Genomic DNA, 26052 nt, shown 5'->3' with positions numbered 1-26052 from the left:
ACTGCTGATGTGTGTTTGTTTTTTCTCTTTGTTCTTCATTGTAATAATGGGGATGACGGCTCTCAAGATGAAACAATTCAATTTGTAGTGCTGAAGGAATGTGATTGGAAATTTTTGCAAGCAGCAACTTTGACATCTGTGCAGACACTTCAACAAATCTCCACACTGCAGAAAGAAATATAAGAAATTTCAGTTTAAAGTCTTTTTCTGCCGATACCGATGACATTCCAATAATATCGTGCATTTCTGATTACATGTCATCTGGATTTCATAATCATATTACAAAAAATAAGTATAATTATAACTAACCCAAACTGCATTTGAAAAATATGTAATTAGATTGTAGTGATATTATCAAGGATAACTTTTTTATTACATCTTAAAAAAATATGTCAGTTTTCAAATTGTGGCACTTTTTTCATGATAAATAGTACTCATTAACTCATAACAAGCATGTCTGACATACAGGTTTTGATGGGTGTAAAAAGGAAAACAAAATAATAAGATTTGTGGAACTCAAGTTGAGTTGAGCCAGCAACCATTTTTTAAAAATAAGATTAGTGCAATATTTTTATGTTTGATTTTTGAAGTAATTCAAGCATAATCAGATTATAGTGCATTTTTTGTGTAAAATGTAGCAAGTTCAGATATTTGTGTTAAAATGCTGGGAATACAGGTAAAAAGCTGAACACTCAAATATGTGAAAACTCTACTTAAGGTTATTACATGGAGCTTTAATATGTTGTTAATTTTGTGGACAAACGTGGTAGTGTTTCCACTGTGATCGCCACTAAACAAAACAATAAAATGATCTAAATAAAAATCTCCTGCTTCTATTGAACTGGCTACCACACTGCTCACTGTAACTTGTCCTGGGAAAATGTAAACGCAGGTTCGTTTTTTTCTGATTTCAAGGAGTAGTAAAAGTAGAGAAAAAGTACATTCTCTATAAGCCACACGTTGTAGTAGCCTTAAGTACAGTAACAAATTATTTGTACTTTGTTACTTCCCTCCTCTGCAAAGGAATCTCAATCAGAGGGGATTCAGATTGTCCCTGTGATGCTGCAGACTTCTGCATATCATCCTCCTTCTCTCTCTGCTGGCAGTCTCAATCTGCTCACCAGCAGGCTTTATGTCTGTCAACCTCCCCTCCCTCCCCCTTTTGTTCTCTGGGTGAACTCTTCAGCTTTGTTGTGAGATCCTGGTCTCCATACCATCACTGCCGAGCCATCCAGCTCTCTATCAGCACACACAGAGATACACATAAACACTCAGTTAGCCACTCACACAGTCAGCATCTCGCTCCTTCACACACAAACACACATGCACTGAAATACCCTTCCCCTCTGATTAATGGCAGAGCTGGGGAGGGTGCCAGGCAAGGAGGGAAGGCATTAGAGGAGAGGAGAAGAGGAGAGGCTAGGAGAGGAGGAGGAGGAGAGGCTGCTGCTGCAGCTGTGGTTTTGGAGTCAGTCTCTGCACCCCCTTGCTGCCCCCTCTCTCCATCTCCTCTCTGGCTCCTCCAGGGACACACGCCTTGGCCAGGCCCCAGGAACCAGGGAGTCAGGACCAGGCTAAGGGGGAGAAAAAGGGGAACAAGAGAGGGAAGGAAGGATATCACAAAAGAAGGAGAAAAACAGAGCTGACCTAATGCGAGAGTATTGTCAGGCAGCACCTACATAAACAGGAGAGTGCATGAGATGTTCCTCAAAGGTTTTCATGGGTAAAACTGTATTATATTTCCTAAAACACTTGAGACTGTTAGAGTTTGTTTTACTATTTGATACTGCTGCAGTCATCTGGTTTTATGTTGCAACAAAATTGGTACTCACATTTCTTAGAATTGCAGCACCTTAAATGCATTTTTGAGATACCAAAGCATTACTATTATGCATTAAACATATTTTCATTCACCTAAATACAATCAGAGTACTGTATTTTGCTTTCGCTGTGCAAAGCACTGCATGGAACCAACTTGTGACTCACTAACAAACTCACTCATTTGCATTTAGCAGGCTGCACATTCTCCACACAGTGCTGCACAAATACTACCACTATGAGTGCGTTCCAATAGGTAGTGGGAGAAGTTAACCTTCAGGGCTTTCTGCCAGAAAGTCTTCAGCCAGTGACATAATATAAAAAGCAACAAAGTCTGTGGTGAGCGGGTTGTGTTGAATGAATGGGTCAAACACTTTCAAACCTTTACTGAAACTTTTTTTTCACTTTAAACACTTTACTTTTAAGACTTGTTCTGCATGCTAGGTTGAATAAAATTAACCTCATTAACTTCCAGTGGATATTAAACATGTGAGTAAGGGCCTGTGTAAATAGTTACTTGTCCAAAGCTAATTATTCTACAAATACACAACAGACATGCACATGCTTCTATGACAAACCCATTTCTTAGGCAAATCGATTACGTTTAGGATTTTCTTTTTTTTTAATATATTGTTTATTTGTATAGGGACAAGTATGTAGCATGAACCAGTGCAACACACGCCAGCATTTATAGCATTACCCAATTTTACTGCATTTCTGTAGATGTGCCTTTAGGATATATAAAACTCTGCAACAAATACACAAGAGACCACACCAAACACAAACTCAATGATAAATATGCACATTAAAAACACAAAACTCAGAACTCAACAAGAAAATGCAGACAGAATAATACATGACATAAACTATAACACAATAAAGCACCGTAGAAGAAGAAGCACCAGATTAATGATGACTGCATGACTGATCCCTCTTCAACAACTATTTCAGTTCAAGTTCAAAATGATCCAAGTGAGGATCCTGGTAAAGAATTCCACATGTTGCTCCCCCAAAAAGAAAAGGCTGTTTGTCCAAATGAGGATTTCCGTTAAGGCACCTTACAATTCCCGTTGGATGCTTCATGTGTTACTGAGCCTGAAACCGAGTGGAACCACAATCTCCCTCCATTCTTTGCCAAAAGTGGACAATCCTGGGACAGAGGACAAATGAGGACAGGATTCCGCTAAAAGCAGTGTGAACTCTTCAAAAAAATTCGGCTGACAAAAGTTATAACACTTAATGCCTGCAGGTGGCACAAGCTTCAAAATTTCAGAAGCGATAGAGAGTCAAAGTCAGGCCCCATCTTTTGGACCACCACGGGACCTTACCTTGGAAAAATATGAACAGCAGTCAATGGCGAGAGACAATTGATTTTTTGATCCCATTTGAATTGTGTCACAAATTATATATATGATGTTTGTCAGCTTAAAAAAACTCACTGAGCAGTTACACACAAAATTAAACTAAACTATGACAAACCTTCAACAAACTGCCACTTTCTTGTCTTTTAAAATTGTGTTTCAAATTGACACAAAAAATTATTTCTCTCTTGTCATAGATTACTGTTCATATTTTTATGAAATAAAGTCCCATGGGGCACATCGTGCTTTTCTTTTCAGCACACTTGCATCTGCAGGTCTGAACTGATGGTAGTGCAGATCTGCATTACCTGATTTTCAGCCCTCTCAGCAGCAGGTGGCTGAATGTATATAGACACCAGGAAATCATAGTGGCTTTGAAAGATATTCTGGTTGTACGCTGACAGATTTGTAAAAATATTTTGATTTTCTGACATGTTTCTTTTAGAGAGCCATGTGCTTTTTGATGTTTCGTGGCCCCTTACAAGCTTCACGCTGCTTCTCCTCTCTTTAGCCTTCAGCAGCCTGCAAGAAACTTTGGCTTAAATGCTTTTTGTCAACAAGTAAATGACTACACAGCATAATTTAGCGCTGTGAACAGGCAATGGTAGCTGGCAACTGTTGCATATCCTGTATGTAAAATGTGACTTAAAGATGAGGCAAATTTGCAGAGAAATGTACTTCAGTATCAGGTACAAAGAAGCTATCCCGTTCACTGTATATCAGTATATAATGTGGTACCTAAACTGTGGTATATTGGTGCCGCAGATGTAAGAAATGTGATTAGAAGCAGAAGGTTGGCTATTCAAATCCATTTGGACACCGAGGGTTGAACAACACTCTCAGCTCTGCCAACAGTCAAACACTAACTGTTCACTGAGCAGCTGATTGCAAATTGCTGTAGTGAATGGTTCATCCTGAATCATCAGGACACTGCAGTTGTTCTGCGTATCAAATGGGAAAGACAGTGATTTCCTCAGAAGAGCAAAGAAAAGAAACTTTTGCATTTCCTGTTCTTTTCATCTGTAAGTTTGCCAAGACCGGCTTCGCTAACTTTATTCCACCATCCGCTGTAACTTCTCAAGGAAGATGAAGAATGAGTATGGAAAGAGAAACGGCAGAATTTATAGGCAAGTGGGTGGATGAACCTACAAGAACAGACAGTAGATGGACACTTTTGCTCTCCACGTGGCTGGCTCACTTCTCTTCTATAATCTTGTCAAAAGCACTTGTAATAAATTCAGCATTAATGCGTACAGAGGTGGAAAATTTCCTTTTAAACAGTGAGGATGGTGTGATTTTTCATGGCTGGGGGAGGCGTCTGTCTGCAGAGGGCTCATCCTTATTAAATCTGAGATAAGCTTATCAGCGCTCCACTTCATGATAACTGTTATATAATAAAGGGATAGTTGGGATTATTTGATGTAAGGTTGTGTGAGGTACTTCATCATCCATAGACAGTGTGATACCTACTGTAGATGGTGGCTGGCACGCCCCCAGTTTGGAGAAGCAGAGAGGAGCACCAGCACAGCAAAGCAGTCTAAGCTAAGCATTGTACTGCTGTTAACCGTGTCAGCTACAAAAAGTCTCCATACAAACACTGATTGTCTGTGCAACATTGCAATTGTGACATATCTTTGGTGAGACTGTATCAATGTTGTAAATGTAATGTTGTTACATTTACAATGATACAATTGCTGCTATGTTGTTGAAACATTGCAATGTAACAGGTATTTTTGCAACGTCTCTTCAATATCCTCTGCATGACTTTTCCCGTACTTCGCTAAAACATCACAGCATCTCCAAAAATGTTGGAAACATTGCAACAACATACCAGCAACATTTAAAATAACATGCTGGTGATGACTCCCTCATAAACTTTGTCTTACTAGCAACTTAAAAAAGGTCCACCTAAAAAAATCTATATCAGTTTAAGCATATGCTTTACTTAGAAGACTTTCACCACTTTACTTTGTTTTCAGACAGCATTTTACGACAGGAAACGGCCATTATATAAGCCAAATATCACTTTCTCCAAACCAACCAGAGTCCATAGACGAAATCGGTAATTTTACCTCACAAAACACAAATCGTCGATGCACTGCTGCCTCACTCTGCTTGTTTGTGGTATTGTGTGACTTTGTTGAAACCAGGCTATTCTTTTAAAACACTGAAGTCACATAATAACACATATAAACTAACAAACTGAGGCAGCGGTAGAACAGCAGCTTGTGTTCTGTGAAAATCATGTCATTTTACCTCACAGGGAGTTGCTGGTCTACCACTGCCTTGATCTGTTAGTTTGTTTGTGTTATTGTACTTTACTCTTGTAATTTGATGAATTTGTACCATGATTTTAAAACACTGAAGTCACTCAATGACACAAACAAATCAACTGATCAGGCGCTGGTAGGCTAGCAGCTCCCATTTTCAGTGAGGTAATATTATTGATTTTTCCTGTGGAGTTTGGTTGGTTTGGAGAAAAATAAAAGTCTGTCTGGCAGCAAGGTAAAAGAGTGAAAATATTCTAATTATAGCTTGCACTTAAACTGATATTGATTGATTGAACCCCTTTTAAGTGGCTAAAATACCATTTGCCCCTGACCCTGTGCACAGAAGTTCATTGTTTAGCTTCCATGTTGGTACTCTTGCTGCTTCTCCAACCTGGGGGTGTGTCAACCACCATCTACTGTATGTAATAAACTGACGGGATGAGTATCTCATACAGCCCCACATCAAATAATCCAAAGTATCCCTTTGACCTATGGCTTTATAGGTAGCCAGTCTCAACATATGCAGGAAGTTTGGGTATTCCTGTGCGTGCTTGAACCCAAAGTGTGATCCACTCACCCCCTGCTGCCCTGCCCTCCTGGGTTAGTGTGTATTTGAGGCCTATTCTCTCTCTGCTTTCCCCCACTACTCTCAGTGTTTTATGGGCTGTGTGCTGCGGTGCGGTGACCTCCCTCTCACCCCGGTGCCACCCAGCCGGTGCAGGATTCAGGCGCGCATGGCCCCTGCCAAAACCCCATAGCGCCACATCTGCAATCCATAAACGCCAGCCACTCTCGCTCTCCTACTCCCTCCTCGCCCACACCGCCTCAGACTCTCACACTCCTCCATTTCACTCTCTCCCTCACCCACTAACTTTTTATTTTAATTTCCAAAATCTATGCATCCCCCCTTTTTTTGCATTCCTCTGACTGCTTCCTCCCACCCCTTCTGGTTTTATTCATGCTGAACATCGACTGGCTCTTTCCTTATCTCTCACTCCCTCGCTGCCCCCTTCTTCTTCTCTCCTCCTTCCGTTTCTTCATCCACATCCAACGGAAAAATCTCTCACCCATTATATCTGCAGTGGGAGCCAACTAAGTGTGGTGGCAGTGAACTGGGAACCACAAGACATTCCTGATGCACACAGCACTAAGTCACCAGCGTTCACGTCTTCTGACAGCGGCCTGTGCCAAACACACACTTCACTTATGGGCTGGAGTCAGCCTCACCACGTCGCAGTTGGTCCCCGAGCAGCTAAATGTTTATCTGTTTCAAATTGATAGTGTCAGGGAAGAATGTGGCGAACGCATCTAAACTCCATTTTTGTACATGTGTTACTTTAAGAGCATTCTCCATCGAGGGGGTATTGAATTCCCCCCTCCCCTCGCCATGAACTGCTGCTGGCCAGCAGAACACCCCTCCCCTCGGCCTTAACAAGATGTGTTCAACACATCACTGTTACTGTGCCCTTGCCTTAATACATGTGAAAAAAAAAAACAGCAAAGTTGGAAATAAATTGAGTGTTACCACAAAACTGTCCAGAGCTCATAGCCTGCCCCCCATGGGCAATAGAGGCATTAGTCTTTCTCGATTGTATTATCTTTTTTCTTCCACTTTTTCCACTGTAATCAAATAAAAATGCACACAGTGAACTTTTGCTCCCCTTCGTTTCTTGGATCGTGTTCTCCTCTCCATCCCAAAGTCTTCACCTTCTGGTTTCCCAGACATATTGGCATGCCTCTGTGGTGCAGTCCCAGCACAGCCCAGGGATGAATCATGTTGCTGCAAGCATGTGAGGGCTTAGTTTTATGATAAATATTGCAATTCATAAATCAGTGTTTTCCTAAGCAAGAACGAATGGGTCAGGGAAGGACGCAAAACTGTAGAGCATTTCAGAGGTCATGATCTGAGTGTGTGTGTGTTGACTAGAGCTGAAAAGGAGGCTTCAGGTCAGGACAAGACCACCATGGAGACAGAGAGTGCAGGGTGTGTGTGTGTGTGTGTGTGTGTGTGGAGGGATGTACGGTTCTGGCAGTAAGCAAAGTGCTATAAATACTACTTTAAGATTAAATACTTCTACTTTTAGATGTTCATAGAATTTGAGCACACAGCTTTTAAAAGTATTTAAATAAATAACATGCCACAGAAAGTGTAGTGTAGTCTGAAGTGTGATCAGAGAATAATGTTTTTTCAAAGCTGATAAAATGTTGATACCATGTAGCTTAAAGGACCACTGTGTAGGATTTAGTGGCAATATTTTATTTGTGCGTCCTAAGATAATAAAGGTAATAAATAATAATTATTATTTAATTTTTTTAGATTTTACACACTAATAAAACATGCATGCATGTTAGATTCAATTTCTGCCATATTTTGCCAGTAAATCCCTGTAAATCTTACGCACTGGACCTTTAAAATAGCTGTAAACGGGTTGAGAATTCAGTCTGGCAAGTTATTTTAACACTGGAAGGAAACAAAGGCTCTAGAACTGAAAGAATGGGTTAATGTAGGGATGAAAATAGTGTCTTACAAATGTATGCTTTCTAAAACAAGTGGAGACCAAGAGGAAGGTGGGACTGTTTCTGGGCTTACATTAAAATGTAAGATTCTATATTATGTTTGTATGTATGTTTTTTGTTGTTGTAGTTGTTCTGGATTTATTCATTTATTTGGGTTTCTTCTGAAAACCAGAAGAGAAAAAAAGAAAAAAAATAAGTCTTGTATTTTGCGCTTAATGTTTTTTCATACAGTATTAAAGGGACAGTTCACCCCCAAATTAAAAATACATGTGTTTCCGCTTGTGCTTTTTATCCATCTACATTGTTTTGGTGTGAGATTGGTCGTAGAGCAGAGACAGAAGCTATACATGACTAATGCATGGGAACTGCATAGAAATTAAGAGAGAGACAAGCGTATATGTAGCTGATCTATCTGCCTGTTTCTCACTTTGAGCAGATACTCTTCAGGCTTCATGATCAGATAAAGTTTTCATATCTCACTGACACTTCTGTCCATATTTGCACACTCCATCTCTCTGCAAGTCTGCATCAAATTTTCTTATTAACTGATGACGTGTGAGCCATTAACTCTCTCAGGACTGAATGATGGACACAATCATTAGTTGTGAACTCATACATTTAGTCCACTGTTCAACAAGAACATTTGCATTATCAATACACTGGACACCGTGAAGGTTTACATTCTGCACATTCACAAGTAGATGCACACTTCCTTCTGTGCAGTGATACAGCTGGTGGAGGGCAGAATGAAAATATTTTCTACAGGAAACTGCTCATAAAATGTGTGGGTTACTTTGGGTAATCAGGTCATGATTTCTGGTTGTTGACTCTTTTTTTTAATGCTTTGAGCACCACAAACCACGCACCATAGTTGCCATAACTAATTACACTATATTCAAGAGAAGGCACACATCTCTAAGGTTGATATCTCCAAAACTTTGCAACCCACACCAAAACGATCTGGATATTTATATAGAACTACAACAACAAGGATGCAAATATGTATTTTTGATTTTGGCAGGGGACTGTGCCTTTAAAGCAGTTTTTTGCTCTCACATTATTAAGATGCTGGTGCCATCTGGCTTAAAATAGCTTGAACAGGTAAGTATCCTTGTAGTTTGTGTTTAATGTGGTTTCATATGGTATTAAATTCATTCCATGACTGCTGATTAATTAGGTTTTTTGTAGCCTCTCTTTTTTTCAACAGTACACGTGTTTGTGATAAAAGATTACATAAATAAATAAACCTGACAGCTGCTATTTGTCAAAATCTTGTAGGCCACAAGTCATTCATTGAGAATTTTAGCTTACACGTACAACTTGGGAGTTCTTTTTCCCTGATTAAAGTTCCTCATATGTCCTGGACATTATCAATATAATGATTTTATCCCAGTTAGTCCATTTAGTGTGGCTGCAGGCTTTGAGTCACATCTGCATGACTTCAAAGAGCTGCCAGTCTAATGGGCGAAATGCATGACTAATACAAAAACTATTACTGACCTGCCAGTTGCTTTGGCAACGGCCTTCATTATCTGTTTAGTCATAAAGCATTCAACACTTACACCATCATTTCTCCAGTGGTAGTCACTCAAATACTTTTGCCTCATTTTGAAGCTTCTCAAAGACAGTGGTGAGGAAGTTTTTACGAATACTAGTTCACTGCTGCCATCTAATGGCCAAAACAGAACCTGCAGAAAGTTGGAGGTTTAAAATCAAAATGAAACTATATGATACTTTGGATCAAAATAGTTTTATTTAATACACATTTTTTGGAAAATGTCATGTGATCACACTGCCGTACTTGTCTTCATTGCATTGTCATGTTGACCCTCCACTACTCCATGTCGTCCATCTCCACAGTGACCTCTCTCTTGACCCAGGGTAAAGGCAAGGGCACAAAGGGGTCATACGTCCAGCGAGGATACACTCTCTTGTACAAATTCATCAGGACTGTGTCCTGAGAGCGCAGCTGATTATCAAATACACACTTCATGTGACCGTGTGTTCCTGAAAAAAAATTAAATATGGTGGTCAGAATTCACAGTCAAGATAATGAACATTGCTTAAAGGGATAGTTTGGATTATTTCATGTTTAGTTCAGTTTATTTGCACGTGAAAAACAAAAATACACAATACACAAAAACCAGAAAGGACGTTAGTTGCGGGAGAAAGGAAGCCTGAAAGACTTATTCAGAGTCCTCACTGAAAAAATGGTATAATGAACAGGACAATGAAGAACATTTTAAACACAAACTATCTCAAGACATCCAAGCAAGCATAAACAGAAGAAAAGAAAATTAAAGAAAAGGAAAGAAAAGACCGGGGCTGTATGAGGTACTTCTCAGTAACCAGTGTATTACATACAGTAGATAACAGTTGACACACCCCCAGTTTGGAGAAACAGACAGGAGTAACAGCATGAAAGCTAAAAAAATAACTGCTGTGGGCAGGGTCAGCATGTATTTTAGCCATCTGAAAAAGGTCGACCTAAAGAAAAACAATCATTATCAGTTTTATACTATATATTTACAATATTTTCACTGCTTTACCTTGCCTCCAGACAGCCTTTTCTGATGGGAAACCACTGCTAAACGAGCCAAATATTGCTCTCTCTCCAAACCAGCCAAACTCCAAGCAAAATATCAATAAATCAGTCGTAATAATAAATCAGTCACAGGAGTTATTGATCTACCGCTGCCTCAATTTGTAAGTTTGTTAGTGGTATTGTGTGACTTTGGTGAAAGCAAGCTATCGTTTTAAAACACTGAAGTCACATAATCACACAAATAAACAGACGATTTGAGGCAGCGGTAAAATGGCAACTTGTGGTCTGTGAGATAAAATTCCCAATTTTGTCAGTGGAGTTTAGTCGGTTTGGAGAGAGAGCGAGATTTGGCTTGTAGAGCTGCGGTTTAACATTGGAAAAGGCTTTCTGATGACAAGATAAAGCAGAGAAAATATTTTAAATACAGAGTACAATTAAACTGATATTTAGGTGGGCCTTTTTGAGCTGGCTAAAATACATTTTGCTGCTGACCCTGTCCACAGCAGTACATTACTCATCTTCCTGCACCAGCACTCCTATTGCTTCTCCAAACTAGGGGCGTGCCAACCATAATCTAATGTAGGTAATACACTGACTATCAATTAATACCTCACGCAACACAACTTCAAATAATCCAAAGAAATAATGGTCAAACTATCCCTTTAAAGAATCTGCAGACACAGTTTTGTTTTTAAATATCCTCACCTAAAGCCTCCTTGATGTGGCCTCTCCGACCCCATTTTGTTCGCAGCTCCACTGGCTTGAACCACATGATATCATCTGACACACAAAAAAAACAGAACAAAATCAGACAACCATGAAGCCTACAGCCACAGAAGACAAACATTATGTAATATTTCTGCAGTCATACATCCTCTCACCTCTGTTAAAGAACATGTAACGAACAACTGCAGAGCGGCGGTTAATTTTGAACGGGTGTCCGCTCAGTACGATTCTCTTCAGCATGACACGCTGAGGGTCACAGCTGAGCAGACTGCCTGTAGCCACGAGGTCCTGGGCGCCTAGAAAGACACAGCAACAAGAACACAAATAACCAGTTGAGAATTAACTTAACTGGATAATCAAATGAAACAGTTAGACAACAGAATGGATGGTCAAGTTTGAAATTTGAGGTCAGACCACTAATGAAATCTACAGACAGGACTTTTCATCTCACCATCATTCCTCTGTTTGAAGAGCAGGACTCCGGCAGGGTTGAAAGTGATGGGAGCGTACACCGACACCACGGTGGGGGCGTCTGGCCTGAGGAAGCGCTCCATCTTATGCTTGTCAGCTAGAGAAGAGCAGAGCCAAGTTCAGCACTCAATAATTCATTTATGACTGTAAATCCAGAAGCTAAACATGTTTTAGACCACTTGCTTCTACAGTCATTCTGCTAATATATGTTTGAATAGAAGTATCAGCAAATCCATAATGCTCTCAAACAACAACGACAGTGTCCTATAAACAGAAAATCAAGCAAGACACTGAACCAACTGACATCTATGTGACTGAAGACTGCTTTGAATAAGAGTGACTGAGAGACAAAAGTCCCAGAATAATCATCATGTCAATCCTCCCTGGCTTCTTGAGGATTTGACGTCCGTGCAATTAAATGCGAATTAAGCATTTTTGTGCAATAGATGCAATATAGTGAATACTTAATAGTTGCACAGTGGCTACCGTTTGTTGTTGCTAGTTTAGTTTGAAGCAAAGTGGATTTGAAGAGGAAAGTTCGACCGTTTTACGGATGACGTCATCGGAAAGCTGCGTGAGCATTTTGGAAACAGAAGTAGTGATCTCCCGGTCATCCACACGAATTATCAAGCTGCAAAGGTTGAATTGAAAATTTTACCAACACACTGTTTGTTGCATATATGATACTTCAGAATCGATATTCCAGTGTTCGATATAAGTTGTTCAAAATTCAGACAGGATCACGGCCGTTTCAGAGCAACTGGTGGCGTGTACGTCTGCAAGCTATTAAATGTGTTGACTGGACTGAGGATGCGATCAAAACTGTTCCTGTTTGCAGTGGCCCAGTGACAAGCTGTCGTGGTCCACCATACTTCCGTTGCCGGTGCAGCTTTCTCGTTGTTTACAAACTGAAAGGGTGAAGACTTAGTCAAGACAGTTTGAAAATGGTCAATGGAAGAGCCTGTAAAGCTTCTGCTACCATGTATAATAATACCTGGGCACACTACAAAACTTTCAAAGGCATCAGATCGCTGTGCAATTCACAATACACCACTCTCTGCCCTGCAATCATGGGTCTTGAAGTTGCTGTGCTTTGCATAATACATGACTGATCAGAGACGGGGTCACGAACTACAAGATCTTTCACCCAATGAATCCCCTGTCTGCTCTCCAAACTATGTTTTGTTATGAAAACACACTAGAAGTAAGAGATTATTAATACTGAAGCATCAGTGTGCAGCACGTTGTGTCTCGCAGTCACACCTGTGTGTCTCCATGGGGCTGCTGGAGGTGGAGTTCATTTTAACTACTTTATAGAGACTGTGGCTTCAGAAACACTTTAAGCTCATTTTCCACTCCTATTTCCTCCTCTATGTGCATATTATAATTAAAGACATTCTAGGAAGTCAATCTGTATATTTTGCTTTTTTTTTATTAATTTTGTTTTATTTTTCTACCTTTCTGATTGTAAAAATGTTACAAGTTTCCACGGACCATACTTTTGCTCAAACATGCACATGCTCAAACACCACACTTCAACTTTAACAAAACCACTGTGCAAATCCACCTCACCTCTATCAGTTCCACTGAAATTAATTGACTTTCCTACAAATTCTAATTCATGAATACTGGGGTGAGTGAGCCTTTATATGTAGCAGTCAGTCACTTTTTACTACCTTTGTGTAGGTGAGGTCATTTACAGCTCTCTGTCTCTAATACATGTGTTGGGGTGATTTTTAAAATATTGTTTCATTAAGAAGACATTAAGATTGAATTGAGGGAAGTTGTAGATGATTAACTACCTGACGTGTGCTGAGAGAAGATCGGAGAGGCCCTGAACCTCCTAAATCCACAGTGGAACACCAGCTCCTCTTTAGATTTGATGGGCTCTGTGTTGCTGGGGTGTCTTCTCACCAGGAGGTGCATCACTGACATCTGCGCACAGAGGAGAAAAACGAAGAGGCCAAAAAGTCAACAACAATAACACAGTACTGTCAGTGCGGCTGTGTTTCGGACGGCCAGTTATACATTCAAACACTTTCGGATGTCACACCTTCTGTTCATGGGGCAAGAGAGAGACCAACATCAGAGGTCTGCCGGACTGCACGCTCTCCATCACAGAGAAAGGCACATCGATGATGTGCAGCGTAACGTACCAGCCCACCTGAAACACAAGGGGCAGCAGAGTCAGCCAAGCCACAAATTTAAAATTGAACAAAAGGACCATTGCAAATGAAGACAGTAACTCGTGTTTTGTTTTTGGTTTTGTTTTTTTTTTTACCATGGCTCCTTCCTCCTCTGCTGCAGCCTCAGCGAGGATGCGGTGGCGAGTGCGTTCAAAGCTCTGGAACTGGAAGATGCGCGAGTAGTTGAGGGGCAAGTTCTCCATGGGGTCCCAGGGCGACGAGCGGAAGCTTTTCAGGCCTCTGTAGCGCTGGAACCTAAACACACGGAGGACAGCAATGGGATCCAATGAGACAATGATGAAACTGTAAACAGAAAATTATCTAAATTCACAATATTTGCATATTTATTCCGTATCCTGCAAAAGAAGCAGAACTGACCTGATTCTAGCTGCCACGTCTAGTGGCGTGTCCACCTCGTCTGGAAACATTTCATTGGCCCGAGCCTCACGGTAGCGTTGTAGGCCTTCTTGTTCTGCGGCTTCATCCATGTGCTCATCATAGCGTTGATCCGCTCCAGTTCTCTCTGTGGAGCACACCTCTTCCTCTTCTTCTTCCTCCTCATCCTCTTCTTCCTCCTCTGAGGCACAGCCTGAACCTGGCTCCTGAACAGACAGAACACAGGCCAACTGATGACGACTGCTGATATTACAGGTCTGAACAGAGAAAGCTACTGACTGAGTAAGAAAAAACACCTGGACCCTTGAAAAAGGTGATAAGTGATGATATTACAGGCAGTTAAATGTTTCCAGTCCCTTCATAAGTGACCAATACCGATATTAAAAGTTGGTGGTCAAAATTCTCATTTTTACTGAAACCAATAAATAAATAAATAAAATTGTGATGATGTGTCTTTTGTTGGTGTCTGTACCAAACAAACATGTTTTCTTACATCTGCAGAATGAGGTTTTTAGGCCCGTCCTTTCCTTTTTCAAATAAGTGTAATTTGGATCTGCAATTTGGATACCGCACTTGACCATATTGCAGTTTCAATTTCATTATCAACAACTGTGCAGCCCTAACAATAAATAGAGTTTAGTAACAGTTTCAGTAACTCACATTTCTTCATTGACTCACTCTAGTCCACTATGGAAGTTCTGCTAGTGGTTCTCTGAGCTTACACGTGATTTTTTTTTCTTTTTTAACTGAAATCACCCTAGGTGTCTGACTAAAAGAGTAACGATGACTGATTGTGGCCAGTTATCAAGTTCCTGTTTCCTGTTTTTTCCACCAGTTTGATCAAAAATTACAAATTGTAGAGCAAATACAAACCTGTTCCTGATTGGTATACAGTGACGGAAATCTAAATACACATACTTTCAGTTTATTTTGTTAAAACTGGTCAAATCAAAATACAACTATTTGGATCATCAAACACCACCAAAGGCACATGTTTTTCTTTTGTCTTTTTCAAGCTATAAACTATTAATTACTCCACACACTTCAGTGTTAAAAACTGTTGCACATACAATCACAAATCCAAATGTCCATAGATGAACAGGTGTCTCTGCTATTCTCCTGCCCTTTTCTAATTCAACAAGGCAGCTTGTTGTGTCCTGATTTTGTGAATTGCGACCTCAGTACTTTACAAACAATGACCAGATGACACATGTTGAGAACACAAGTGCAGTCAAAGAGGTTCTAAGTATAGAAACCGTACTTGTATGATAGCCAAACATAAACAAAACTAACGGCACCACAATAAGAGCTGTGTTTTGATAAGACTTGCACTGTGTATAGCACCATTTCTATGTGTGTGGATGTGATAAGGAGATGCCAGGATTCAAAGCATGGGAATCCCTGCTTTGCATATATTTAAATTTTGTGCCTTTTCCAATGGATCCACAAATGACCATCTGCAGTGTGTCCAGACATCCACTCTTACACTTTCTAGAAATTGAGCTTTCATGAACAATATATTATGTATGAGGAAATGAACCATCAAAGAAAACATGCTTTACGGTTCTCCGTCACAGGGCAAATTACAGGCCAGACACATAAAGGAAAGCACTCAGCAGGGGGCTGATTCACAACCTTTCCAACATCCCTGCTGCAATAATAATAATCATTATCATTTGAAGTACCCTTTTCCCCATTGTTACCCTCTCCTAAAGACGTATTCCTGTGCGTTAACCTTGACATCAAACGCATGCTAATAACAATTAGACATCGTAATGAACCCATTGCATAAGGAGAGTTTCCCCGACTTCTTTTCAAGCAGAGCTGAAATAAATAAATGGTCGACCCCTCCCTCCGTCCAGACGGGAAGTTCTGTTCACAGGACAGGAAGACAGGAGGCTTCTCTCGGGACTCCTGCTCCAAACACTATTGTTGTGGTGAGTAGCCTGGCACTACAGGCCAGAGACAGACACTGAGAAAACAAACAATGCCTCTCAGTTACAAGGTGCACTGACTGTGGGTCACGTATACACCGCCACAGCCCCGGAAACCTCCAACACTCAGACTAAAGAGCTGCTCCACAGATTACTGTCCTCATCGTCCTCAACGAGATCGCACTGTCTGACTGCAGCCAAGCTGTTGCCATGACAACAGGAAGCAGCTGAATGAAGCAACACTAAAGGTGTGTTCAGGCTGAAGCTGGACAAGTCTTAAACTATGAATTGATCGAACACTTACGAAAATGAATTAACAATTGAAATAATTTAGTAATATTTCAAGTAATTTATCAAACTACGATAATGTCAAACATCTGATGACCACAGCTTCTACGAGGTAAGGGTTTAAACATTTTCATATCACTATAAACAAATCTGGCCAGTGTATCTTCTGGTAATTTGAAAACTATTGTGTTAAAAAACACAAAACGAGTGATTCTTAGATTATTTTTTTTTTACACAGTCATAATGGGACACGTGAAATTTAAAACATTAGTTGATTTAATTTTATATTTCATATAACAACAAATAAATTCACTAGAAGCCAGAAATGTTTTCTCACATTCTGGTCATTTACAGGAAATGGGCACCAAATGTAGGATTGCCAGTGTGCCAATGTTGCTTGGAAACCTACTGACATGATTTTAGATGCGGCAAAACAGGACCTGTAATCTACAGGACTCTCACTGTGCCACTTGAATTTTGATGCCTGCCTATTCACGCTGTTATGGTCTCAGAACCGAAGAGGACAAAACAGCAATAATTTCTAATATTATATTAAATGACGTCTTGTTGAATGCAACATCGCTAAATAAGTCTTAATTTAATAAAATTATTTTCATAATAGAAAATTAACTGGAAACCTAGCTCTTTGAAAAAAACAAGCCTTTTTAGTGACTTTATTTTCTGTTATACAAAATGAAAATCAAACATTTTTTTTTAATTTTGCTAATCTCTTTTTGACCATTAAAAGACCTTGTATTTCAATTTTATTTTTTGTATTTTAAAATGAAAACCATATAACCACTTTTTTCATAGCTGTTTTTAAAATGAAAAACGAAAAAAACAAAAGACGCACAGACATAAATACCTTTTGGTTTTTTGAGTTATTCAAAGAAAATCAACTACTTGAAAATGACAGTTTGGGATCTGGAAGCTTCCAAATGACAATTTTGCTTATTTTCCCTTCATTCCTAATTTGTCCATGTATTTATGGACAAAACATTGAACTGATCATTTTTTTTAGTTTGTTGACTCCCTCTACTAAACACAAAGTCAATTTTCATCTCAGTATTTGATCTGTTTACAATCTGAATTTGCATTTTTGCTTGTGTTTCTCTCTTTCACATGCACCCACAGACTTCAAAACAAAAAAGAAACTTCCTTTCCTTCCTTGTGTTTGAGGCTAAAACATCTTTACCTTTTTTGTGTGCCACCTAGTGTTACTGCATCTGCTTTGTTTCTGGTATTCAGGACTGAGTTTCCTTTTGTCGCATGTTTCCCTGTGGGTGCTGTCTGTAATCAAGGCTTATTGTCAGTCTGTACCTGAGAGTTATTCTCCTCATCTTCGTCCATGGCCTCATCCAACATGTCGTCATCATCGTCATCACTGCTTTCCTCATCCATCTCTCCATTCTCCTCCTCGTCTTCATCAACAATCCACGTGGCCTGGTAGTCCGATGTTCCTTTGGGGACCTTCATCACACGTTTGTTCTTCCTGGCCTCTAAACGGCAGAAAGAAACATCAAAGAGTCCTGTAATACTGAAGCACATTTCATTGTATATAACCAGTTTTAAAAACCTAACCATAGTTCAATCATAAAGGCATTTTAGGAGGCCAGACATGAGTTGAAGTTGTGTTGGGTACTCTGATGCAAACAACATATATAATATAGCTTTTTTTTCTGTAACTGACTGATGGTGTTTATACATCACTGGAATCAAGGCCAACAACAACCTGGCAAACAGCTTAATTTATACAAAGTTTCAATATAATTATTTCTCTCACAGTGGGATAATGTGGATAATTTGGTGTTAATGCCAATACAACAGGATTGCTCCAAAATAAAAACCTCAAATGTTTAATCTAATCACACATGAGGTCTCAGGTGAACGATATCTTATCCTTATCTCAATTAAATGCTGTTATGTGTAAAGTCTGTTTCTGTACCTTCAGCTTCCAGCAGCTCTGACTCTGTTGGCCACGTCTGCTCTCCATCCATGGGGTCGACCTCAGCCTCCGCCTGCAGACTCTCCCTGCTGGACGGGTCTGCTTTCATGAGCACCCGAACTGGAGCCTCGTCCTCACCTCCATCCTGTGTGAAACACAAATGACTGGCTCTCACTGTGACTTTGACAAAAATAGAGGCCGACATGACATTCACCATGATGTTCTAAATTTTAAGTCTCATCACGTTTCCTTTTGATACCTTTATAATAACTGGCCATCTCCAAAGGTAAGAAAAACAAATATCTACAACACCGATATGTAAACTAGTCTGAAGTAATGTTAAATATTTATGGCAACTGGGCTAAAAACTGCACCAAAAATGTTGGTATGGCTGTTTAAGCCAAAGGAAAAATCACATATTTTGTTTCTTATTATACAATTAAAGTACTATATTTGTCATTCATGCATTCATTCATTCGTTCATTGTCCGTAAACGCTTATCCTTGAAGGGTCATGGGGGGCTGGAGCCTATCCCAGCTGACATTCACACCTATGGGCAATTCAGAGTCACTAATTAACCTATTATGCTGCATTTCTTTGGAGTGTGGGAGAAAGTCTGGAGAACCCGGAGAGATCCCACACTGACATGAGGAGAACATGCAAACTCGAACTCGAACGGCCCTGCTCCAGCCTCAAACAGCACCCCAGCCAGCTGGGGGATTTCAACTCAGGACCTTGTTGCTGTGAGGCAGCAGTGCTAACCACTGCGCCACCGTGCCGCCCCTATATCACCCCTGCCCATACTACATTTGTCATAAGCACAACAACTATCGAGAAGCAGTCGCTGGAAAGGAAATTCTTATTCTCTACACTCCAGTTTTCATTTGTGAATGTGAAGAAATCTCTGTGGTACTTTCATGTTTAAACACAAAACACAACTATAATTTGTATTTTTGACATATAACACACATTTGTTGTGTTATTTTATGGAGCACAGACTTTACAAGCAATAAATAAATATACAAGGAAACCTTTAACCTCTATAAAAAAAATCAAACAAACAAACCTTTAGCAATTTAAATTTTAAGAATAACTGATCAACAAATCAAAGAAAAGAGGTAATGTCCACCACAATAGTTTAATAATGGCAATTTTTGTGTGTTTATTTTACCTTGTTGAGATGTGATCTAACATTTTTTTATAGGAGGTGCTTCTGTACATTAATTTAAGGTTTCTTCTCTTTTTTGTCACTTGTTTTATTTTTATATCTAGATCATGCAAATTTTGATATCTGAATCTGATGCTGACGTATATGTTTGATAATGTGAAGTATGGCTTTTGTATTACTGTTTTTCCCTACACACCTGTTTCTATGTAATGATTGAGCAGTTAATGGATTTTGGATGTTTATCAACCTCAGAGATTTGGGTGGTTAACATCTACATTCATAGAGCTTGTCAGCCTTTTGTGGTGCATAATTTACAAATACAGGTGTGGTCTCCATTGTTCAGGCATTCTGACCTGATGAAGATCTAAGTGGAATAAAAACTTTATTATTATTAAACTTTTATGACATGGAGTGAGTGTGCAGGTGTTTTTTTCCTTTGACTCTCCTATCAATAAAATCTAGGCTGTAAATTTAACCTACCATCATGTCAACGTCTCCTCCCTTGCCGGGCTTTGCTGATCTGGCAGATGTTACATTGAGAGGCAGAGGGTCTGCTGGTGCGTCAATCTGACTGAGCTGAAAGTCTCCATGTCCACTGATGTGCACCAGTCTGTCAACCCGCAGAGGACGACCACGAACATACCCAGAGACACAGAGGGTACCCAGGCCAGTGGGTCCACCGCCTGTCCCCTCAGCGGGGCTGTTGGGTGTAAAAGTGACGTGCTGAGCTACAAGATGGGAGCGTCTGGAGCGGAAACCAAGCTTTCTCTGTCTCTGAGTACCCAGGTGTCTGAGAAGAAGAGTCGCGTCCTGCTCCGAGTCCAGAGGGAAGAGACGGGAATCGGGAAAACGAATCTCAGTGATCTTTGACAGAGCTCTCCTGGACTCAACCCTCTTCTTCACAGGGAGATCAGACACGCCCTGACACACCAGAGCTACATGGGGGGAATTTATGAACAGATATACCAGGGCTTAGAAACACCAAAAAATAAATACAAATCAGAAATTATGAAGAAATGTAATGCAACAGTAATAAGCTCCAGCATTCTTCTCAGGTTTATACCCACCATAGCTGGGGAGGCCCTGGGCAAAGAGGCAGGAGAGACAGTAGTCTCCATAGCTGTCCCAGCCTTCAGTGGAGTCCAACACAAACACAAGGCTGTCTGCAATCTTTGCCACATCCAGCAGGGAGTGCATGTCCGCTGTCCAAAGAAACAATCAGAGAAGCTTCAGAATGGGACAACATAATGTTCACAGGAAAGACATATATTATAGTACAATCTATAACAAGGTTTTACTTTGCACTGTTCAACTGAATCAGTGCCAGGATAGCAAACCTTTGTATTAAGTGTAAACTGAAACTCCAGGAGAACAGTGGGGTAAGAGGCAGGAAAATCAAAGGGTTGGCAAGCATGGGATGCATATTTTATCCTTCATCAGAATCAGATAACTTAGAAAATATATAATATATGATTAATATCCTTCATAACAGATCATCATTGTGTTCTCTTGGTGCATTCACCCATAGACACCCAAGAAAATAGACCACACGCCAAAAGTATCGCTGCAGATCATGAGCCAGTGTTTCGGTTTAACAAGTGTTAAATTGTTGAATTGTGACTGTCAGCTGAATGAAACTGTGGTTGCTGTAATTACAAAAGCTGCTGAAAAGAAGAGAATATATCATGAATGCCTGTTTATAATTAAAATGTCAAAAAAAAAACTCTTATCTGACTTGCCATCGAAGTCTTGTTTGAGGAAATGTGTCACTCCCGTTTTGACTATTGCTTGTCGTTACGGAATATGTTGCTGTTCCTCCTGTCTCCTCCTGTCTAAATACACCCATTTGTCTTTGGAAACTGTTATATGCATACACATACAACACACAACAGCTGCAGTAACTAGGACAACCATAGATGCATTTGGCTGACGATAGCCAGTTAACAGGTTCAGTCATTAAATCAAAACACTGGCTGCAGAGCTCTGCACCCTGTACTGTCTGAACATCCCAACTGGTTAAAAGTGGTGTCGAAAGGAAGTGGATTAGCACTTCACAGAGCTCAAACCTCCTGTCTGAATCCAGTTTTATTGTCCGAAGTTTCTGCACCGAGTGTATGGATATTCTATCTTATGTCTGTATATAACTGCCTGCATTGGCTGGAGTGCATATCTCAAAACCTTTTTTAAAATATTTTTGGGCTTTTATGCCTTTAATTGATAGGAAGGTTGAAGATATGACAGGAAATGAGGAGAGAGAAAGTGGGGCAATGACACGCAGCAAAGGGCTGCGGGTGGCAGTCGAACCTACGGCCACAGAGGACTCACAGCCTCCATACATGAGGCGCACGCTTAACCAACTGAGCCACCAAGGCACCCCCCCAACTTAATAAAGAAATTGGACATTTTTTTAAATCGCTACAGTAAGTAGAACGTTGCCTCAGTCTTGAAAAAAAACTATTCAGTGAGAAACATACAGTTAATGAGAAGATTTGGGGTTTCTTCTTTGGAGTTTTTTCCTTGATGTTCCTGTGTAATTCCATCAGGTATTTAATTCTTTATTTTCTTTGATATGCTTTGAACAACCTGGCAGAAACTTGAAAGAAGTGCCGGACTGTTGGTTTGGTGAGAGCGTTTTGTACTTTTATGTGTTGTTCTCTATTTATATTTGCCAAACTAATTAATACATGGATCAAAAAACAGGCTTTAGTCACAACATTGAGGTCTGCACACACTATTCATGCAACACATGACTGCATTAAACTCAATTTCACTTCAGTTAAGTTTTTTGAAGCAAATACTGTACAAATACTCACCGGTGCTCTGGCTTAGAAAGATGAACCTTTGTTTAAAGCGAGGCAGCAGCAGACCAAAACTGTCACTGATGCCACTGATGCACCGCTCCTGACGTACGATGCCCCCAGCATCTTCCCCACGAAGCAGTCTGGTAACAGCACCAGCGTCCACTCCGGCATGGAGGGACACAACGGCAACCAAATGAGGAGGACCGTCCCTGCTGCCCAGACGCCGCTTTTCTGTCAGGACCTAAATAAGACAAGAAAAATGAAAACTCTGCAGCACCAATCAGGAATTTAAAGAAGACAAGTCTTTGTGAGAAATAAAAATGTACCATGTCTTTCTTATTCCTGCGTAGCTGGTTGGCTTTGTGCCGTCTGTCCATCTTCTTCTGCTCCTTCCTCTGTTTTTTTGTGAGGGCTGTCACTGATACTCTCCCTGAAAGATAGTTCAACGCAGGAATTTATTAAACTGCTGTGCGAGATCCAACATGAAATGGTAAATATATGTGCAAGTGCACATGTTAAAAGGCTGATGTGGATGCTTTATTGAGCAAAAATCATGGTATTAGCACTGTATAAAACACAAATTGCAAAAGAATGTCTCAACTCTTCACGGTAAAAGATGATGAATGTTTTAAACAAGATTTCTGCAGGTTTCAACAGGTTAAATTTAGACTTTTTAAGACCATTGTGAATGTAATTTATGTCCATACTGGCAAAAAAGTACAAGCACAGTTTGCATTAGTGTTTATTGGTTTTGTTTTCTAGTTGTTACAGTGTGATCAACGCATACATATTATTAATGTATTACGCTATTTATTATAGTACTATTTGTATGCCCCCTGTTTAGTTTATTATTGTAAGACAGCCTTGCAACCAAACTACAACCTTGCCGCTTACAAAAGATACAGTATATTATCATCTGTCCTCTGCAATCATGTATCATCCAGCTGCAACATCGTAATGCATGCAAGTATACAACAGCAGTGTTGGTTTGCATACATTTGGCTTGTGTCAGTCACTGCAAATGTATTATATTAATAGGAAATTTTATGTAACTATAAATTTAAGCTGTTAATAAATCTAGAGTGGATATGTGAACAGTGTATAAACAAGATATTCATATGACTTTTTGTGGGCTTTTGAAGTTATGATTGATATCTACAAAATCTGCTTTAAAACACATTTGGTGGACAATATCACAAACACCTGTAGAGTTCAGTGCAATACAGTAGAACAGCCTGCAACAAAGACTGTCTTTACTCTGTGAAGTTTATAATGTGTAGAGAAATACTGATTCAAGGATGGTTTTTGATTTTTCTTTTCCTCAGAAATCTACATGGATGCATAGTATTGACATTTCTTTCAACTAGGAACAAAAAAATAACATTGGAAGAGATAGTTCATATTTAATCTTGTATAATGACTAACTTATAGATAAAAACAGATGGACATTAGTTCTGATTCTGCTGGTGCGACAGTCATGCACAAACATAATCAGTCATACATGATACTCTTTATAGACCTCTCTGTACATCCTTAGTGGAACTTAAAAATTAAATAGTTTTTGGTAATTTGACGGATTTGTTTGTCTTCTGTTCTGTCTGACAGATGCCTCTTTAAACCCTTTGAGATTTGACTTGACAAAAGCTTCTCTTTTGAACGTGTGTTGTGTTGTTTTATGATAGTATCACACTTGTATTAGTAGCAGTGCTAAGAGTACTGGGTGTCATTTAATTTTATAGCCAATGATGATGCATTTCTAATGTAATCAGGTATGAAAACCTCAAATTTTGACAGACACATTTTCTAGCAACAAACTCGCCCAGATTAACGTGGTATTTACTGAGACAGTCCTGATTGGTTCCCCCGTGCTTTAAATGACCACAGGTTCAACTGGAGGAAGATGTACGTTAAACCACGAATTAACGCCAAGACAACTAGCGAGACTTACACAATTTTTACAAAGAGATGTCTACAAGGACATGACGAATATGTATCACATTTTCTACTGAAGTGATGGCACTCACAAGAAAACTCAACACGTGTGTTTGCAGAACCGTGACCACAGCCATAGCCTATCACAACACAGCTCACACAAGTTGTTACACGCTTCTTAATTGAACACGACTTACCTTTGTTTTCTCTCTCAATTTCACCTTTCGTCCGGTGCTTGCCATGTTTGTGGCCTTTATTTTTCTGTTTGTATATGCCGGGTCTGTGGCCCTGTTGTTTTTCCCCGAGCGCAGCCATTTTCACCATGTGGGAAAACCAGGCGGCTACTTCCGCACTCGCGCCGGCGTCATGACGGAGGTGTGTCGTCAAACTTTCCGGAGAGGTTCCTTCTTCAAAATAAAAGCATAGGTTATGATTATTTCATATCAGATGTATTAATTCATACTGGATTATATTATTGTATTGACTAAATGTATTATAATTAACTCCAACTAAACTAAAAGTTAAAACAAGTTATGAACAAATACTTCACTTAACTGAAATGAAATAAAAATAAATAACAGCGTTTAGAAAAAACAGAAAACTGTAATGATAATGTGTATTTTGAAACCGTAGTAAAATAAAATAGAAATGTGCAGGAAATGTCTTTAGTCTTGACATTTTCAATTTGGTTAAGCATGACAGTTTGATTATATAACAAACTACATTGGAAATGCTGATAACACTTTCTATGAGGCCCATGTCTATAATTCATCATAAACATCATTATACTGTGCTTATAGCAATGTATGATTATAATTATAAGCATCCTTGGTTATTGATAAAATCATTTTATAATGACTTATACAGTCAAGTATTATAGTACTTCAAAATTTCTAGTCACTCAATGGCTCTTCTTTTGGCAAGGATTATACTTCTCATAGCTGTAATACATTAAAAACATTTTATAATGCATCAAAATCACTGTCATAATGCATTATATTGTGATTATAAGTTACTCAAAGAAGTCACTGGGTGCTTTACGTAAAGTCATGAAATGTTCAATGTGTTATGGTAATTGTTATATATAATCATACATTGCTATGAGCACAGTATAATGTCATATAAGGATGTGTATAATGCATTAGAGATACAAACTTCATAGAAACTTCTTTTTAATGCTTTGTCCACTGTTTACTTTGTAGTTAAGCCAACATCTGGCCAACCTTTTCTGCTTTCTGTTATGCAGTTTGATCAGGGGTATTATGGCCTCAAAACAACCAAATTTACTGCTGTCACCTCTGAAGAAGAAGCACGTCAAAGTAATGCAGACCCCTCTGCTTGCATTCAAGCAGATCAAAAAGCCCTCTAAGAAACAACAAGAGTCAAACTTTGCCATGTTGGCCTTGCAACAGGCAGATTATTGTACAGGCCAAGTTACCAGGCAGATAGTTCTGAGAGATTGAACTTGAAGGAGGGGCTACAGGGGTTTCCTCTGTACACTGTTACATCATGCACAAGCCTACCAAATGCAGAGAATGCAATAGTAAACAATAGCTGACTATCATGCTCTGCCTGAAGGGAAAACTGCATACTGATGGTCTGCTGATGAAGGATTCTTTAAGTGTGATGTCAGTAGGATTTATGCACCCATGTCAGCCCTGGAAATCTTTATTAAATGCATGCTGCTAATTAGA

General features: G+C 39.6%; 1 protein-coding gene across 1 annotated transcript; it reads right to left on the bottom strand.

The window, feature by feature from the left end:
- Positions 1 to 9697: 9697 nt before the first annotated feature.
- tsr1 (TSR1 ribosome maturation factor) lies at positions 9698 to 24713 on the bottom strand. The gene is made up of 15 exons (XM_084717930.1): positions 24556 to 24713; positions 22753 to 22856; positions 22439 to 22667; positions 20693 to 20827; positions 20106 to 20560; positions 18458 to 18602; positions 17833 to 18011; positions 14273 to 14496; positions 13990 to 14149; positions 13762 to 13872; positions 13511 to 13643; positions 11689 to 11805; positions 11393 to 11533; positions 11217 to 11291; positions 9698 to 9973 (listed from the first exon to the last, which is right to left on the bottom strand). Exons 1-15 carry the CDS (start codon positions 24680 to 24682, stop codon positions 9801 to 9803), a joined length of 2508 nt encoding a protein of 835 aa, XP_084574056.1. The 5' UTR covers positions 24683 to 24713; the 3' UTR covers positions 9698 to 9800.
- Positions 24714 to 26052: the final 1339 nt, after the last annotated feature.

Source organism: Lutjanus erythropterus, chromosome 4 (assembly GCF_056507025.1).
Source record: "Lutjanus erythropterus isolate fLutEry1 chromosome 4, fLutEry1.hap2, whole genome shotgun sequence".
NCBI lineage: Eukaryota > Metazoa > Chordata > Actinopteri > Lutjaniformes > Lutjanidae > Lutjanus > Lutjanus erythropterus.
This window is presented reverse-complemented; position numbering and strand designations above follow the sequence as displayed.

Bases quoted from the DNA above. Each gene is read 5' to 3' on its own strand.
- tsr1 (XM_084717930.1), bottom strand. From the start codon at position 24,682: ATGGTGAAAATGGCTGCGCTCGGGGAAAAACAACAGGGCCACAGACCC. The intron at 20,561-20,692 runs GTGGGTATAAAC...CCCCCCATGTAG, and splicing joins CCAGGGCCTCCCCAGCTATG to CTCTGGTGTGTCAGGGCGTG. The intron at 14,497-17,832 runs GTACAGACTGAC...CTGTCTGTTCAG, and splicing joins ATGAGGAGAATAACTCTCAG to GAGCCAGGTTCAGGCTGTGC.